Genomic DNA, 19,347 nt, shown 5'->3' on the forward strand with positions numbered 1-19,347 from the left:
ACGGCTTAAGGGTGTATTATTATATGTTGTTCAACTTTTGTACAGTCACAAAATTACTTCATAAGATTATAAACATATAAAAATGCAAGGAACATTAAAATATACCATTACAAGAGAAATGAAGAATCTGTTAATCATCTCATTTGGTGATTTAGCCTACCAGGCAGATGAAAACGTCTGACTGATTAGTGATTTAACTAGCAAGGAAGGAGAAGTTAGTTTCTAATTGGCATTGATGGTTGTAGAAGTGGTCTGTTTTAGTACTTACACGTGCGTGACACACTTGTTCTTGGCACAGGTAAAACGATGTCAACTAAATCAAAACAACCACCTGCTGAAAATCAAGATAATGGCGATTGTTTGTTTAATCAGTTGGGCGCTTTGAAGCAATCACTTTCTTCTCCTTTCTTTACAAACGCACTGTCGATCCTCACTTTTTTTTTGTAATGTAATCTCCAAACAAAAATTACATAATTTATTTTTGGAGAAGTAAGAACTGTTCTTCCTGCTTTGAGTGAATAATTATCATCAAATGATTAGAAAAATAAATAACATACATTCTTTACTGTTTTTAAATAAGATATGAAGGTTACAAAATTTTTAATTTGCTTTTGAGAGTAACTGATGAAGAAAAGCGTCTGCTTTCCCAAGAAAGTTTTTTCACCAAATGACGGTAAAGCTGGTGTATTTTTGTATATATAATATATATATATTTGGTATTGTATAGACCCAGTGAAAGAACTTTATCACAATTTATGATATTTTAGAATTCAGAGTTGTATCGTATCTGCAAATCAGAACGTGTTTAGAAAGATGAACACACCATTTTCCTCTTCCCCGGCATCACAGCGGACTGCTTTACAGGAAATTGATATGTTGGAAAGAATACGCCAGGTATCTTTACTATGTAAAATAAAATCTGAAAGCAATAAAATGAAAATTTAACGGATTTATCACAATGAATTTCTCAAATTTTCTCTATTATATAGGTGAAAAACTTCACTTGGATTCAGTGTGACAATGTAAACTGCCAGAAGTGGAGAAAAATTCCTTCAATGGAGGGAGAAAGCTTAGAAGATATAGAGTGGTTCTGTCATATGAACTCTGACCCAGAGTACAACAGGTGAGGTCATAGGTTAATAGTGTAAGAGGAAGGAGAAAATGTATGGCTGGACCGGGAATCGACCCCTGGAGCCCTACATCTCTAGTCAGGTGCTCTTACCAACTGAGCTATCCAGGCTGATATTCACCGCCCAAACCATTACATTCCTCCCTTCTTATATGCATGGTCTTCCCCCTCGAAGACACAACCCAAGTTCTTATTACCCCCTGGCAGGACTTTCACCTGCAATTCCAGGGGTGGTCAATGACACCAAATCTGGAACAGGAAAAGAGAAAATGTATGGTTGGACCCTGAATCGAACCCTGGACCCCTGCATCTCTAGTCAGGTGCTCTACCAACTGAATATCCAGGCTGATTTATCCACAGCCCAAACCATTACAATAGAGAGTTTTTGATAGGCCGGAATTTAGCGAGAGCTTAGTATTTTCTGTTGGCCGCCAAACTGGAGGTCCAAATGCTCATATTCCTTCATTGTTCAGCCAATTTTAAAATTTTATATTTGCTATTTTGAATTAGAAATCATTATTTTTCTGAAGTATATAATTTTTTGGAAGCCTCCTTTATTTAAAAAAATTAATATTTTTGAAAGATTTTCCATCAAATATTTCTGCTACAACCTCTTAAACTTGATAAGACAAAGAGGGAAAATCACCGAGTCAACCTCCAATTTGGCGACCCAGTGGAGGTAACTTTCGCTAAATTCAGGCCTATTGAAAACTATCCATAGTACTAGTGCCACTGTCATCTGAACTTTGACCCAGAATACAACAGGTACATGTACGTGAGCTAGGTCCAGAGCTGTGGAAGTTTTTCTCCAAATTAAAGTCTGTCATTCTGACGTACATCTTGTCAATAAACTTTGCCTACATGTCTGAATGAAATTAATAACTAAGCCTGTAAGAAATATGTTAACAATTGAAATATTTATTTTAAAACTGCAAATTAAAAAAACACAAACTGCAAATTTTGGCAGTGTCTATATACACGACCGTCGTGTATATAATTTCAAAGACTATTCGCACGACCGTCGTGTATATAATTTCAATGACTATTCGCACGACCGTCGTGTATATAATTTCAATGACTATTTACACGACCGTCGTGAAAAACATAAAACATGCACTGTATTTATCTTTCCTTGTTAGAGTGCGAGACGGTTCGTCCCCACAGACCATTCGCACTGAGACGTTTCGTCCCAATTAAGACGGTTCGCATGTACGACCAATTACTTGGTTACACGTATCCGATGTATGTAGTAATTGTCACTTGTTGACAGAAATCATTTACTTCTTATTGAATTTTGAACCTTGTTGTATTAATTAAACCATTTGTTTCAATCAATTAAGGATATGGATTCTGTGGAATAAACAACATGAACAAATGACCTGACGCACTGATTTAATTCAAACATATCAGTGCCAGTGGTGCCGATATCTTGTATAATTGGGGAAGTATTGAGAACAAATGATGCACAACCTAAATAAAATGAAAATTTCTCTCTATATTAGGAAATAAAATCGAGAATCTCTCTTTATATTATTGTATAAAAAAAATGACCTCAATATATTTTCAAAAGGCACTAAAATTTAAATTATTAAAAAAAATAATTGTCAAACCTGTTTTTTTTTTATGAACTTATGTTACTTTAAAAAGAAAACAAAAAAAAAATTATTAATAATTCTCTTTGACTTCACAGGTAGAATCTCCAAGTTATAGTATAGCACCTTAATTACAAAACTGCGTGAATTAGACGCTAAATAAACGTAATTATATCTGCACGTGGATAACTATTTTATACGTATACTTAATTTTGATTTGTGGAAAGAATGTGATTTTTTGTGAGAACCGTAAAGGAAGTGGAAAGTTTCCTCTCTTCATTATATAAAGAACATAAATTGCTTTCGATTATACCGACTCCGTTTTCTTTATTACGAAATTAAAAAAAAACACGAACGTGCTTTCAACGATGTCTTTTTATTGTATGCTCATCAAATTACCTGATATGTGAATTATACAATGTTTTATTTAAGATTTTCCAAAATTCATTGACCTTACTGGCAAAAACCGATAGAATATCAAAATATTTGAGCAGTGCAAGTCGGGCACAATCTGAAAAAAAAACATAGGAAATTAAAACTATTATAATTTAATGCGTAGACTTGAATTGATCACATAATTATTATTAATCATTACCATGATTACAGGAAAAAAAGACTTTTCATATACTATATAAACTTTTCATATACTATATAAAATGAGAAATAAAAGAATTTGCAGGAAAGATCTGGCGACTTGGCAAGGTCAAAAGTAGATCTATTCACACAATGTGATCATCAATGCTTGGTTATGTTGACAGATTGATTTTTTATTGAAAGGGGTGGTATAATAAATTCTTCTGTATGGGAAATATTTTTGATATAATATATTTGATTTTATTTATTTTCCGTCTCCATAACATATTCTTGAAAAAATCTCGATTAAATGAAACGTATTAAAACAAAACAGACACACAAGAAAAGGGAAAATAAGAAGCACAGTATTTATAAATTGTTTTAATTTGTAGCCCATGCACGTAATTCAATACACTGACGGGTATAAAATAATAAAATGAAGGTATATTAGATCTGGAAGTAATTTTGGGGAACGTAAGTAAACTAGCTGTACACTTTCAATAAAAATGGACATAAGGAATAATCAGATATTTTAAGTATTTTTATTTTATTTAACTTAAAGTTTAATACTAAACTGCTAATTCTGAAAAATAATTGCTGAAAAAGTTGCATAATTGGGTTCACTAGTCAAAACAATTAATAATGACGTCTTCGATACGAAGTTCGAAACGTGCTGGTCCCGAGAAGTTTGGGGACGAATTTAGGGTACACGACGATAAATGCGGTCGTGTACATATCTCGGGTAATGTGCAATTGCTATATGCAAGACGGTCGTGTAAATAGATTTTACTTAATATCTATGCACGACGGTCGTGTATATATCTCATTACTTTGCAATAGCTATTTGCACGACGGTCGTGTAAATAGATTTTCCATATAGTGTGCACGACGGTCGTGTATATATCATCGGCCGCAAATTTTATAAGTGTATTCAATTGTAACATCTTTCTACATTTTCATACTCATGCACTTTCCAGCTCTCTCGCAACCTCTTTCACCATGGTTACCAATCTTTCATTTTCATTTTTATCTAAATCAGATCAAGTCTGTACGTGTCACTCTTCAGCACCCCCTGATCTCTCTTCTTCGTTAAGTCTTGTCTGCTTCAATTTTTCTCTTTAGAGTTTGCCCTGGTTTTGCAAGAGTTGTAAATTTTATTGGCCATGACACCATGTTTATTGCAATTCAATTTGCCTGCATGTAATAGTGACATGATCTCTATTTTATTATCAATGACAGAACTATATAGACATATAATCACTCATAGATCCCCCTTTGCTAATCCACTTTGGATTTAAGAGTACATATGTTTTGCATTGGGAACAATTCAACAAAGTCCTCAGAGAATTACCAAAGCATACTGTAAGAAACAACAACTTTTATGTAATCATATGGCACTATTTATGTGGTTTCAGGGCCGTCACTGCCCTCAAATTAGGACCGAATATCGGACCCATTCCCAATGGCACAAAGTGCTAGATTTTCCCAATTTCAGACTTAAAAATTCCCAAAGACGCGTTTTCTCATTTATATCAACTAATTTTCCACACATACATCCTTTATTTGATCCATTTAGCAGTAATGCATGATTGATTTTAATCTGCAACAACCCTATCATGATCGTTTATTTCTAATTCGAATTTCCTCTGTCATGGAATAGAGATCTATGGATAGGTCATACGTAGATTGGGTTGGGGAACTTATTTTCATTATTAAACAAGGATTACCATTATGAGCTAGTTCATAAAATAAATAAACAATTTTAAAGTGAATTATAAGTTAAAATAAAATCTTGGATACTATCTGTTTTATTTGCATGTGTTAAATGACCAGAATTGGTAGAAAAAAGAAATAAATTGTAGATCTAGGCAATTTTATGATATTACATTTTAAAGGAAAATTTTTAATAGTAACTTGATAATTTCAATAAATTATTCTTTATAATCAATTTTTTTAAAATTTATTTCAAATGCTATTAAACTGTAAGAAGTACCCCCTCCCCACATTTTTTAGTTCTCTGTATCATATGGAAAAAAAGCCTGCTAAGTAAGTGAATGTTTGGTCTGTTAAATATAGATTTTATCAGACCTTATGTCCTGTAAATTTTAATTTTTCAAGTTTACTTTTCAAAGAGATAAATGGCTTTCATGATTAAATTCTTTTCTTAGGGGGGGGGTGTGTGTGTTTATTTAATACATGAAAGTATGTTTAAAATTTTCCCAATTTGACAAAAATGTCGAGGATTTTTCCCAATATAGAGGGACCCGGTCCCTGTCCCAAAAGGTGCTGTGACAGCCCTGGGTTTTTTTTTCACCAGATGGGACAATTTAATCATTTGTTATGCGGTACTCTGACATTTAACCAATTTTTGACTCGGTCACAACCAAATTAAGCCAGTTTTGACCAGCATGCACCAGCAGTTTTCTTTAGGTCATATGTGCATAGACCGACTATGGTATCGGCAATGTAGCTATAAAAGAAAGCATGACAGTCTATACAAAGCCTTGGTGTTTGCAGCAAATTTGTGGCAAGTACCAGCAAGCTTGCAGCAAACATTTTCCCATACAAATGAAGTTTGCTGGAAACACTAGCTGGATTATCCAAATATGGAAACCTTGCTCTATGCTTGTTGCTGCTAACTAACAGGCATTGCAGCAAACAATTTCCTTATGGTTTTTGGCACATTCCTGTAACAAGCAGCAAGTTCACAGAGAGCTTTTGTCCTGATCACCTAAATCTGTTAATTGTAGAGAAAATCCATATGTGTCTGAAATGATGCAAGTTTCTGAAGTGTTGATAGACTCTCTTTATGTTCCTAGACCATGTTTCCATACTTTTCTGAAAGTGCATTATAGCTTTTCCCTTACCAAAATGAAATAACGATCTTGATCTTTTTAGCTGTGAAGCTGCAGAAGAAGATTACACAGCCTATGACAGACTGGCTAAGAAGTTAGGCTTTAAGTATGTCATGTCCTGCTTGTCAGTTGGCACTCTGGTCTGGGCCAAGACATCAGGATACTGTAGGTATATATAACATTTATATTTAAAGCTGTATTAAATTGTGTATTCTAACAAAATTCTGAATTTAAAAAAAATGGAATGCCTACCTACCTTCACAGTCTAAAAATGATAGGTCGGCAATCGCAAACGAAAAATTCTTTAAGCTTGGCCTAATTTAGATTAGGCCAGCTCAAATGTGGGTCTGATACAAGACTATGTTGTCAATGCATGCAGGTCTTGAGCAACAATTGATGCAGAGATTCAGACATCCAATTTAACAATTTTTATAATGCACCTTAATTAATCTTTAGACAAGAATTTTCCAGATTTGTGGTTAGACTATGAGCAAAGTTTAATTCTAACTGTAAACTACATGTAAGTTTATGATGTTATATAGACAGTGGTTTTAACAAAATAATTTTTTTCTCTAGGTCAGTACAGCTGAATAGAGACTTTAAAAATAGATCTCCAGTATTTTCATCAATAATCTAAGGCCATCTTTTAAAAATTGTTTGGTAAATGTGATTACCCTCTCCTGACTGACTGGCTAAAAATGGCCCAACTCAAAACTTTCTTAATCTCGAGAAATTAGCATTTATTTTTTGCAGTCTGGAAAATACATTAATTTTAAAATTCAGCATTGATGTTGAATTTTCATGGAAAACGATGTCACCTTCCTATCAAAACAATTCTCTTCTCTAGTTAAGAATCCCCCCCCCCCAAAAAAAAAAAACAATTACAAATGATCCTGGAACTAACTTTCACCATGAAGTATAGATTTAACCTTCTTTTTTAAGGTGGCCTGCTATTATAACAAATGATCCTGAGTATGACTTTCATTATGAAGTGGACAGGGATGGGGACCCCTTCAGATATCACGTAGAGTACCTGGGAGGAGTTCACTGTCATGCCTGGATACCAGCAAACAAAGTCACACTGTATGGTCATAAGGAAGAAATCCAACAGGAACAGGGAACCAGTCAAGTCAAGGTTAGAGAGAGAGAGAGAGAGAGATAGAGAGAGATTAACATAGGCTCTAAACTTTGTTAGATTGGATTATCATTTACTTTGCACAAAATTTATGCTTCAAACTAAATATATTCAACTTTAGAATTTGTTTATAAAGGAAAATCTGGATTGCAATTAGTTCATCTTTCTTCAGAGAAATTCTCACAAGAGACATAAAACTATCAATCATTTTGATTTGTTTACCAAAAAGCTCATAAAAAATTTTTCTTAACATCATAAATACATGACAGGATGTTTAAATTCAGAGTTACAATTATAAAAAAAAATATTTGCATACACATCAAGTTACAATTGCAGGCAAGAGACTTTTATTCTTTTAAGAATTTGAGAAAAACCAAGAAAAAGAGAAAAAAGAGACTGAGGCTGGCTATGCAGATAAAATGCTCCAAGCTGGAGAACTACAGAAAGAGCTCTGTAATGGAGGCCATACAGGAGGCAGATCTATTAATTCCCCTCACCTCACAGGAGAGGATTAACAATGCATGCAAATTCAAGGGAAATAATCAGAAACAAAGGATTAGGAAGAATCAATCAGATGATGGTAAGAGTCTAAAACATTGGGACTATTATTTAGATTTTTCAAGTGACTTCAACTGTTTTCTCCAGTTTTCATCCAGGGTTAGTGCTTATCAACATTTATGTTTTACTTTTTTATTTTATGATAGAAGGGGCACGTGTATTTGCCTTAATTCAGTTAAGCTATTGGTGTTGGTACTTCTAAGAGTCATTGGTTTTCTTAACAAATAGACATTTACTTTTTTTTTTAAAAAGACACATTCATGCATTTGCAATTTTCTAGTTTCACCTATACATGTAATAGTCATCTACATTAACTAAACTTAGTGCTTTTTGGATACCATTCCAGTAGATGAGATTTTTATATTGAGATTCTAAGGCAGCTCACATATAGGGTTGTTTGGAACCATTTGAAGGTAAATGATTTAACAAGATTAGGAGTAAAATTAACAGATACCAATGCTGTATGGGATATAAAGCTATAATACAAGTAATAAAACCCTAGGTTTGCAACAAAAAAGCAGAGCTGTGCATTTAAGGTTTAAACAAGGTTTGGATCAATACGTCTCTGATTTGTCTGTCCAAAGAGTCTCAACCAGACTCTCCAGGAAAGCAATGTTTTGATTCCAGCTGAAGATGAAAAGAGTAAATCTGCACTCGGGTTGAAGAAACAGACTTGTCATTGTGAGAGTGAGCAAACAAAGAGAGATATCTTTAAAGGGAAACACAAGCCAACCTCAGAGAGACAACACAAGAGACTTAAAGATCTTTCTCAGAGCCAGAGTTATGACAAGGAATCAAGAGGAGAAGATTCAAAGGATCCATGGTTGAAAAGAGGTAATTAAATCCAAATGAAAAAAAACAAAATTGTGATGTTATGAAATTAGAGAAAAGATAAGTTTTACAAACTTTTATCATTTTACTCAATTCTTTCTTACACTGTACTTCCAAATTTAAAAGAATCATAACTCTCTTTGTAATTTTCACAGAAGTCGAAAGAGAAAACTCCAATTCAGTTAAACCAATCACCCATTTTCCATTGCCATTGAGAACAGATGTAAATACTATTCTATCACCAAGTTGTAGTGAGTATCTTTAGACATTTTTGAACTTTATACCGGTAAGTATTTTTTTCTAATTTCAAAATATTTTCAAACTTTCTTTTTTCAATTTTAGATTGAATATTTTTTTCTATTTGTCTTGACGTGAACCCAATTCCAAGCATGACCATAGAAGTCTGATCCAAAGATTTCTATTGGAATTGCCAGGATTTTACTCCACTTATTTAAAAATTTTCCAGGGGGGGGGGGCATACCCCCGGACCCCCTTAGCACACTCACGCCTCAAGCGCTCAGATCGAGCTTGCGGCTCTCATTTTTCCCCTTCATATATAAAATGGTAGTAAAACAAAATAGCTAGATAAATCCCTGAATTTGACAAACGGTGATCAGTATAAATAAGTAGCATCAATTAAATGTTCACCTGCTTCCACACTTAACAAAGATGATCAGAAGAATTTAGATTTTGGCTCAAATTACCATATATACTTACAAATTACATATTTTTTATAACCTTAAACCTTAATTATAAATATATCAATCTTCATTGAAATTACAGTGAAACTTGTTTAACCTGGATGTTGTATACTGTAAACCAACTTTTATTCCTGACGACTTTATTTCGCGATTTACCGAAGTTAAACTAGTTCACGACGATTAATTTTCGCGATCAAGCCTTTTTTATCTGTTGTTAATAGACAAAGAGACCTTAAGGACTGGTTCGCTGCGAGAAATATTCACGATGAAGAGGCTGTCGCGAACTTCGCGAAAATTTCTCGCATGCGAATAAAAGTTGGTTTACAGTAATCCAGAATCTGGCTTATTCAGATCTAAAGTTTAATATGTTTAAGTCGTCATTAAAATCAATTGCTTAAACTTCAAACTAGCAAATATTGTTTACATTCTGGACAATTTATTTGGGATCAGTGGTATATATCTATATTACACATTTTGCTGTGCTTGTATCTGTCTTTGTAGAGAGTGTCTTTAACTTTGATGACCTGGAGATGAAAAGTTCAATGTTAAATCAAAGTAAAGAAGAGAGATTTACTATTAATGTTCAGGTACAGAATCTGTCAAATTTACTATTGATGTTTATACTAGGTAGAAAATCTATTTTAGCTGAGCTAATTTAAAATAAGATATACACCATGTTCTTTAAATTTTTTTTAAAAAATATCATAACTTAATTTGACCTCTAGTATGAAATATTATATCAGTTATAAGTTATGAACGAATTTTGAATTACTTCTGGAATTGAAATGTATAAATATGTGTATTTTACACATTTTTGTATCTTTTGTCTATATATTTCAGAATTTTAGAAAATCCCATGTATTTTTGTAAAATAAATCGGTAAATCTGTTGTAAATCTTGCATTTTCCTATTTCAGCAATATAAGAGAAATGAGAAAGCATTTGAGCATGATCTACATAGTTTTATGATGAGGCATGACCTGACAATTAAGAGGAAAGTGATTTGGAGCAACACCCCTGTGGGTCTGTTCCAACTCTTCATGGCAGTACACGAAAGAGGGGGATATGAAAAGGTGAGAAGTAAAATAGAGAGCCCATATCTACAGTCAAATCTTATTATCTCAAACTCAGTAGGACAAAGGAAAAACTTGAGTTATCCTACAATTCAAGATGCTTGAAGAATGAGGCATTGAGACTTCAACATCACTTTGGAACAACCAAGGTATCGAAGACCAGTGTTCATAATTAAGTTCATATTATAATATATTCAGCAATGCTTAAAAGTAGATCATTAACAATTCTGAAAGTCATAATTTGCATCAGGATGGTATTTTTTCCACAGAAATGTTTGGTTTAAAAGTAAACTCAATATATATAACACTTTTAATAGATAGAAATTTCATAGAAGGATAAATTAAATTAATTTTAGGGTACATTTATTTAGGAGAATGAGCAATGATGTGCTCATTATAATGGAGCTATTTACATGTGATTGACTTTTGAATCTAGAACATAATTATTTAAATTAACAGAATCTATTTCTTAAAGCATTTCTTTTTTCCCTAGGTTTGTGCTAATATGCTGTGGTCAGCAGTATACAGAGAGATGACTGATTCCTCAGCCAAAGGGCAGTGTGGTTATAGAGCCAAGTTGTTCTACCAAAAGTAAGTGTCTATAGTGATAACTTGTACAGATAAAGGGCAGTGTGGTTATACTCACTCACTCTAGAGCCAAGTTGTTCTACCAAAAGTAAGTGTCTATAGTGATAACTTGTACAGATAAAGGGCAGTGTGGTTATACTCACTCACTCTAGAGCCAAGTTGTTCTACCAAAAGTAAGTGTCTATAGTGATAACTGTGAGTTCTATACACATGGAGGGCAGTCTGGCTATAGAGGCTCTATGGCTCTAAGAGCCAAGCTGTACTACCAAAAATAAGTGTCTAGTCAGATAACTTAAAAAACCAACATTGCAGAGCTAGCTGAATATCATATTATCCCTGTGCAATTTAAAGTCTACCTGTTGTTTTGAAGAAAGAAAAAGACTTTTCAGGTGTTAGAAAGGATCAGTCATCAACTAAATGAAGATATTTTTTCAAGTGAACTATAAAAATTGTAGGAACATTTACCCGTATGAACTGTACATAAAAGGTAAAGACTACCAAGAAGTGATCAGAAGTATAAAAGGAGGCCGGAGGATTGGGGAGACAAAGAAAAAATCTGTCAAGTCTGACGAGGCAGAGGAGAGTGTACAGATAGGACTGGACAAGTTAAATCAGTATGACAAGGAATCCAAGCAAAGTAAGTCACACTGAATAGATCAGACAAGTTAAATCAGTATGATAAGGAATCCAAGCAAAGTAGGTCACACTGAATAGATCAGACAAGTTAAATCAGTATGATAAGGAATCCAAGCAAAGTAAGTCACACAGAGTAGATCAGACAAGTTAAATCAGTATGACAAGGAATTCAAACAAAGTAAGTCACACAGAGTAGATCAGACAAGTTAAATCAGTATGACAAGGAATTCAAACAAAGTAAGTCACACAGAGTAGATCAGACAAGTTAAATCAGTATGATAAAGAATCCAAGCAAAGTAGGTCACACTGAATAGATCAGGCAAGTTAAATCAGTATGATAAGGAATCCAAACAAACAAGGTCACACTGAATAGAACAGACAAGTTAAATCAGTATGATAAAGAATCCAAGCAAAGTAAGTCACACTGAATAGATCAGACAAGTTAAATCAGTATGACAAGGAATCCAAGCAAAGTAAGTCACACTGAATAGATCAGACAAGTTAAATCAGTATGATAAGGAATCCAAGCAAAGTAGGTCACACTGAATAGATCAGACAAGTTAAATCAGTATGATAAGGAATCCAAGCAAAGTAAGTCACACAGAGTAGATCAGACAAGTTAAATCAGTATGACAAGGAATTCAAACAAAGTAAGTCACACAGAGTAGATCAGACAAGTTAAATCAGTATGATAAAGAATCCAAGCAAAGTAGGTCACACTGAATAGATCAGACAAGTTAAATCAGTATGATAAGGAATCCAAACAAACAAGGTCACACTGAATAGAACAGACAAGTTAAATCAGTATGATAAAGAATCCAAGCAAAGTAAGTCACACTGAATAGATCAGACAAGTTAAATCAGTATGATAAGGAATCCAAGCAAAGTAAGTCATACTGAATAGATCAGACAAGTTAAATCAGTATGATAAGGAATCCAAACAAAGTAAGTCACACTGAATAGATCAGACAAGTTAAATCAGTATGACAAGGAATCCAAACAAAGTAAGTCACACTGAATAGATCAGACAAGTTAAATCAGTATGATAAGGAATCCAAGCAAAGTAAGTCATACTGAATAGATCAGACAAGTTAAATCAGTATGATAAAGAATCCAAACAAAGTAAGTCACACTGAATAGATCAGACAAGTTAAATCAGTATGATAAGGAATCCAAGCAAAGTAAGTCACACTGAATAGATCAGACAAGTTAAATCAGTATGATAAGGAATCCAAGCAAAGTAAATCACACTGAATAGATCAGACAAGTTAAGGGGGCCGACTATAGTTTCCATTGCGCAATATTTCGCGCATCATAGTAAAATGAAACGTATTTACTGTTTTAATGCAACTTTTTTCGCTTAATTATTAAAATTAAACAAAATTAAGAAATTAAGGTATAAAAATGTAATTACAATTTGATATAACTGATTTTTTAACCTATTTTGCAATTGATAGGTAGGTTGACGTCGTTACAGTGTGTTTTTGACGTTATGATAATCTGTAGCTCTTAAAGAAAGGAGTAATAAAAAAATTATTAAAGGAAAAGTAATAAACTTACGCTCTTGAAATTTAAAACATAAAAATTTGAGAATATCTCCAATATTTTTATTATGTTTTCATGTGAATCCATTGCGTACGTCATATTTTGTAATACTCTATAAAAAATAGTAAACTTCGCTATTTTTTTGCATTTTGAGATGCCCCCTTTGGTAACAAGACGGTAGAATTTTGTGTTTCTTACATATATTGTATAATACAGTATTACTCATCAAATATTATAGTTTGAACAAAATGTCTATTGTAGTATTTGTATAATTTGCTTTAAAGTGCTAAAAATTGGCATTTTCCTATATAATCCTATAGTAAATGTACCTGTATTTTGAGACGGTCCCTCAAAAATACCTGGACGGTAGATTTCTCCCACACTTTACATGTACACTGAAGTTAATGTAAGTTATATATGGTATAAAAATGAAGAGTTTCGCTATTGTAGTTTTCACACAATAAAACTATAGTCGGCCTCCTTAAATCAGTATGATAAGGAATCCAAGCTAAGTAAGTCACACTGAATAGATCAGACAAGTTAAATCAGTATGATCAAGAATCCAAGCAAAGCAAGTCACACTGAATAGATCAGACAAGCTAAATCAGTATGATAAGGAATCCAAACAAAGTAAGTCACACTGAATAGATCAGACAAGTTAAATCAGGAAGATAATGAATCCAAACAAAGTAAGTCACACTGAATAGATCAGACAAGTTAAATCAGTATGAGAAGGAATCCAAACAAAGTAAGTCACACTGAATAGATCAGACAAGTTAAATCAGTATGATAAAGAATCCAAGCAAAGTAAGTCACATTGAATAGATCAGACAAGTTAAATCAGTATGATAAGGAATCCAAGCAAAGTAATTCACACTGAATAGATCAGACAAGTTAAATCAGTATGATAAGGAATCCAAGCAAAGTAAGTCACACTGAATAGATCAGACAAGTTAAATCAGTATGATAAAGAATCCAAGCAAAGTATTGTCACACTGAGTAGATCAGACAAGTTAAATCAGTATGATAAAGAATCCAAGCAAAGTAAGTCACACTGAATAGATCAGACAAGTTAAATCAGTATGATAAGGAATTCAAACAAAGTAAGTCACACTGAATAGATCAGACAAGCTAAATCAGTATGATAAAGAATCCAAGCAAAGTATTGTCACACTGAGTAGATCAGACAAGTTAAATCAGTATGATAAAGAATCCAAGCAAAGTAAGTCACATTGAATAGATCAGACAAGTTAAATCAGTATGATAAGGAATCAAACAAAGTAAGTCACACTGAATAGATCAAACAAGTTAAATCAGTATGATAAGGAATCCAAACAAAGTAAGTCACATTGAATAGATCAAACAAGTTAAATCAGTATGATAAGGAATCAAACAAAGTAAGTCACATTGAATAGATCAAACAAGTTAAATCAGTATGATAAGGAATCAAACAAAGTAAGTCACACTGAATAGATCAGACAAGTTAAATCAGTATGATAAAGAATCCAAGCAAAGTAAGTCACACTGAATAGATCAAACAAGTTAAATCAGTATGATAAGGAATCAAACAAAGTAAGTCACATTGAATAGATCAAACAAGTTAAATCAGTATGATAAGGAATCAAACAAAGTAAGTCACATTGAATAGATCAAACAAGTTAAATCAGTATGATAAGGAATCAAACAAAGTAAGTCACATTGAATAGATCAAACAAGTTAAATCAGTATGATAAGGAATCAAACAAAGTAAGTCACACTGAATAGATCAGACAAGTTAAATCAGTATGATAAAGAATCCAAGCAAAGTAAGTCACACTGAATAGATCAAACAAGTTAAATCAGTATGATAAGGAATCAAACAAAGTAAGTCACATTGAATAGATCAAACAAGTTAAATCAGTATGATAAGGAATCAAACAAAGTAAGTCACATTGAATAGATCAAACAAGTTAAATCAGTATGATAAGGAATCAAACAAAGTAAGTCACATTGAATAGATCAAACAAGTTAAATCAGTATGATAAGGAATCAAACAAAGTAAGTCACACTGAATTGATCAGACAAACTAAATCAGTATGATAAGGAATCCAAGCAAAGTAAGTCACACTGAATAGATCAGACAAGTTAAATCAGTATGATAAGGAATCCAAGCAAAGTAAGTCACGCTGAATAGATCAGACAAGCTAAATCAGTATGATAAAGAATCCAAGCAAAGTATTGTCACACTGAGTAGATCAGACAAGTTAAATCAGTATGATAAAGAATCCAAGCAAAGTATTGTCACACTGAATAGATCAGACAAGTTAAATCAGTATGATAAACAATCCAAACAAAGTAAGTCACACTGAATAGATCAGACAAGTTAAATCAGTATGATAAGGAATCCAAGCAAAGTAAGTCACACTGAATAGATCAGACAAGCTAAATCAGTATGATAAAGAATCCAAGCAAAGTAAATCACACTGAATAGATCAGACAAGTTAAATCTATATGACAAGGAATCCAAGCAAAGTAAGTCACACTGAATAGATCAGACAAGCTAAATCAGTATGATAAGGAATCCAAGCAAAGTAAGTCACACTGAATAGATCAGACAAGTTAAATCAGTATGATAAAGAATCCAAGCAAAGTAAGTCACACTGAATAGATCAGACAAGTTAAATCAGTATGATAAGGAATCCAAGCAAAGTAAGTCATACTGAATAGATCAGACAAGTTAAATCAGTATGATAAGGATCCAAGCAAAGTAAGTCACACTGAATAGATCAGACAAGTTAAATCAGTATGATAAGGATCCAAGCAAAGTAAGTCACATTGAATAGATCAGAAGAAAGGCTTGCAATGATCAGGAGTAAGTGATACTATCAAAAAACCAAGAAAGTTCTGTTGAACATATACTTTAAAATATAATATAAAAAATAGAATTTGCTTTTGAAGTGTTTTCCATACCTTTTGAAAATTCTTATGATCTGATTTCATATGCATATATAGACTGGTATAAAACTGTCATGGATTAATCTTGGAACAAACTGTTGAATATGAATACTATCTAGACAATATATTGTTCCGTCATTGCAGTGTTACCTCCTGAGAAATCTTATGATCTTGATCACATGCTACAGGAGCTACACAGTAATTCCAACAAGATTTTTCAGCTTCAGGATGGTAAGTCAATGAAATGGAAATGGTTCTGAATTTTCAGAAGAATGGCATTCAAAACTAATCTGAATAAAGACCATTTTATCTCTCTGTAAAAATGTAAGCAATGAGCAGATGGATTTGAAGGTCAAATGTGCAACATGTCTACACAAACATACATGTATTTATCTGCCTTAAATTGTTTTTGTTTCTTTGGTCACTGCTACTTTTGTCACTGAATGTTCTTTGAAAAATTTCAGAGATTGAAATTTAAAATCATCACTATTATCTACTTGTAGGATTATTTGTACATGTTGCAGTAAATGATTCATTACTAATAACTTCTAAATTCAATATTATGCATCATGTCTAATCTTTTCTTGGACATACCGGTATTTTGGTGACTAGAATCAATAAAATTTGTGAGGGCCAATTAATTTTTGTTGAATACTTATATGTATAGGTTTGTGGGGATGTACTTTTATTTTTTTTATGTCTACAGAAGGAAACATTATTTGATTATAATCAATGGATAGATTTTTAATTCGCAGATGATATGTTAATTAATAGATGAAAGGTAAACTCAAATCCATGAAAATTGAGTCCCCATAAAATTTAAAGATAGTTTTAATGTTTAAAAGTGTTAACTCAAATGATGTATTGTTTCAGAGATAGAAGGAGCTCAGTCACACCTAGGTATAAAAATCAAATTTCATGAGGACTCCACCTGTACCAGTGTTTCTGACAGAGTGTTTGAGGCCTGTGGAGGCTCTGAGTTTGGGAATGCCAGTCTTCCAGGTACAGTAAAACCTGTCTAACCTGAAACCTGTCTATTCTGAAACCTGTATTATCTGACATGCACTGGGAGACAGTTTTTTTCAGAATGGACAGGTTGTCAGATAACATTTTGTTGGCTGCTTCTCCTGCAGTTTTTGTCTGATATATCAATATAGCTACTAGGTACAGTGAAACATGTCTAATCCCAAACCTGTCTAATCTGATGTGCATTGGGAGACAAACTTTGTGTTGGAATATACAGGATGTAAGATAACACAATGTAAAGAACTTGGAATATAGTGAAATGGGAATGAAAATAAAGGTCAGAATCCACAGTGACTCAAACTGTCAAGTGAATATGACAATAAATGTCAGATTTTAAAGGGATACAAATTGCTCAAGTGTTGGATAAGACGGGGTGTCAGGTTACACGATAACATGTATGTAAAGAACATGGAAAATAGTGGAATTGGAGTGAGAGTAATGGTCAGAATTCATAGTGAATCAAATGCAAAGGTGGTAGATTACACGGGGGTCAGTGTAAATAAACATGAAAATATATAAAGTGAGTATGACCGTAAATTTCAGAACTCAAAGGGTTGCAGATTGCTCAGGTGTTAGATTAGGCAGTTTTTACTGTATCACCAGAGATATTTTATGTTTTATTAAATATATTCTTTTCTAAGAATTTACTGATTTAAAGCCCTCTGTAAATTTTAACAGTCTACAATATTATGTTCTCAAAACAAATTTAATTTTTCTACGCAATTTTGTTCTGTATAGTGCCAGCTTCCCAGTGTGTACCTAACGTCCACTTTACCTCGAGTGAGAGCGACCAGAGCCAGGACATGCTTCATGAGCTCCAGGCCTTGGAGAATGAGTTTGATGAGTTGGATAAAGAGATTAACTCTCTGATTGAGGAGAGCTGTTTATGATGTTAACTCGATGACACAAGAGAGCTGCTTATGATCTTACAGAGGAGAGCTGTTTATGATGTGACAGAAGAATTAATTTATGCCCTAAAGCTTTGAATGGGGTTGATCAGTTGTAACTTGGTGCACATCATTAAATAATGTTAAGATGTTACATTTGATTTTTATACCCCCGCAAACGAAGTTTAGGGGGGTATATTGGAATCACCATGTCCGTCTGTCCGTCTGTCTGTAGACAAGATTTTGTCCGGACCGTTTCTCAGAAAGTGTTGGATGGATTTGTCTGAAAATTTATACACTTATTATTCACCATATGAAGATGTGCACCTGGGATTTTCATCATGATTGGATGATTTTTCTGCATTTTACAGGCATTTTTTCTTTTTTATTTTGTGATTTTGTTTGGGTCATAACTAGAAAACTATTAGACTTACAATCATCAAACTTGGACAATTTATGCATCTTGGGTAGACGGTGTGTCACGACCTATTTCAAGGTCACTGTGACCTTTAATTTAAGTGATTTTTTTTTTAAAAACTAAGTCTTTAAAATTTTAAATTTCATAATCCTTAAAAACGTAAAAAATATAGTTGTATCCTTATTAAAAAATGCTAAATTAAGTAAAAACTTATTTTTTATCATATACTTTACAGCAAATTCTATAACAAATGTTAATGATTTGAGAGGAATTCAGTTTGTCCCATGGGCATAATTATCAAGCTCAGGTCAAGGAGAATTTTTGATAGCGAAATCTGCATGTCAAATTAGAGAGAAATTAATGAGTTCATTGTCGGGAGTTAACTGGCAAGAGCATCTCTAATCTTAATTTACCTCTTGGGAGTTGGGTAAAAAGAAATGGCCTTATAGTTGCTTGTGTTAATTAAGAGTTCTTGATGGCTGTAGTTCAGATAAAGATCTTTCAATTGGTGTAATGTAATTAAAACAAATTGATGTTTTAGTGTATGATTAAAACTGAATTAGTATTGTATAATATAATTAAAATTAATTATACATGTGTTCATTGAAAAAAAAATTACATTTCAATTTTCATATATTTGCAACAAATTGCAGTCATGTCTCACTTGAATTTTATAGTCTAAAGAATAATTCATTTTTGATTTTTTTTTATTAGACTGTAGCATTTCCATTATTTCATAATATTGCAATAAACAATTTAAAGCTGCAGATGGATATTTGTTAAGCTCTAACACAGCCAGTTTAGAATTATATGATGTATTATTTGTTTTAATTAATCCCTACACTGTAAGTCTCTTAGAGATGTATG

The 19,347-nt window shown here is 32.9% G+C and overlaps 2 protein-coding genes across 2 annotated transcripts in view; one reads left to right on the forward strand and one right to left on the reverse strand.

Annotated features, from left to right (window-relative positions):
* The window catches only part of LOC134258955 (transmembrane protein 98-like), a 19,836-nt gene extending 19,453 nt beyond the window's left edge, over nucleotides 1-383 (reverse strand). Inside the window, 1 exon segment of the mRNA XM_062741547.1 lies at nucleotides 269-383. The gene's annotated coding sequence lies outside the window, so the exon portion shown is untranslated.
* Nucleotides 384-812: 429 nt separating this feature from the next.
* Nucleotides 813-18,142, forward strand: LOC134258956 (uncharacterized). The gene is made up of 14 exons (XM_062741548.1): nucleotides 813-894; nucleotides 990-1,123; nucleotides 6,193-6,318; nucleotides 7,092-7,284; nucleotides 7,645-7,864; nucleotides 8,470-8,676; nucleotides 8,829-8,924; nucleotides 9,876-9,961; nucleotides 10,291-10,446; nucleotides 10,940-11,037; nucleotides 11,490-11,671; nucleotides 16,294-16,380; nucleotides 17,023-17,151; nucleotides 17,914-18,142. Exons 1-14 carry the CDS (start codon nucleotides 814-816, stop codon nucleotides 18,063-18,065), a joined length of 1,947 nt encoding a protein of 648 aa, XP_062597532.1. The 5' UTR covers nucleotide 813; the 3' UTR covers nucleotides 18,066-18,142.
* Nucleotides 18,143-19,347: the final 1,205 nt, after the last annotated feature.

This window comes from Saccostrea cucullata, unplaced genomic scaffold, assembly GCF_032062105.1.
Source record: "Saccostrea cucullata isolate Sc308-1 unplaced genomic scaffold, CSIRO_AGI_Scuc_v1 ctg2997, whole genome shotgun sequence".
In the NCBI taxonomy this organism is placed as follows: domain Eukaryota; kingdom Metazoa; phylum Mollusca; class Bivalvia; order Ostreida; family Ostreidae; genus Saccostrea; species Saccostrea cuccullata.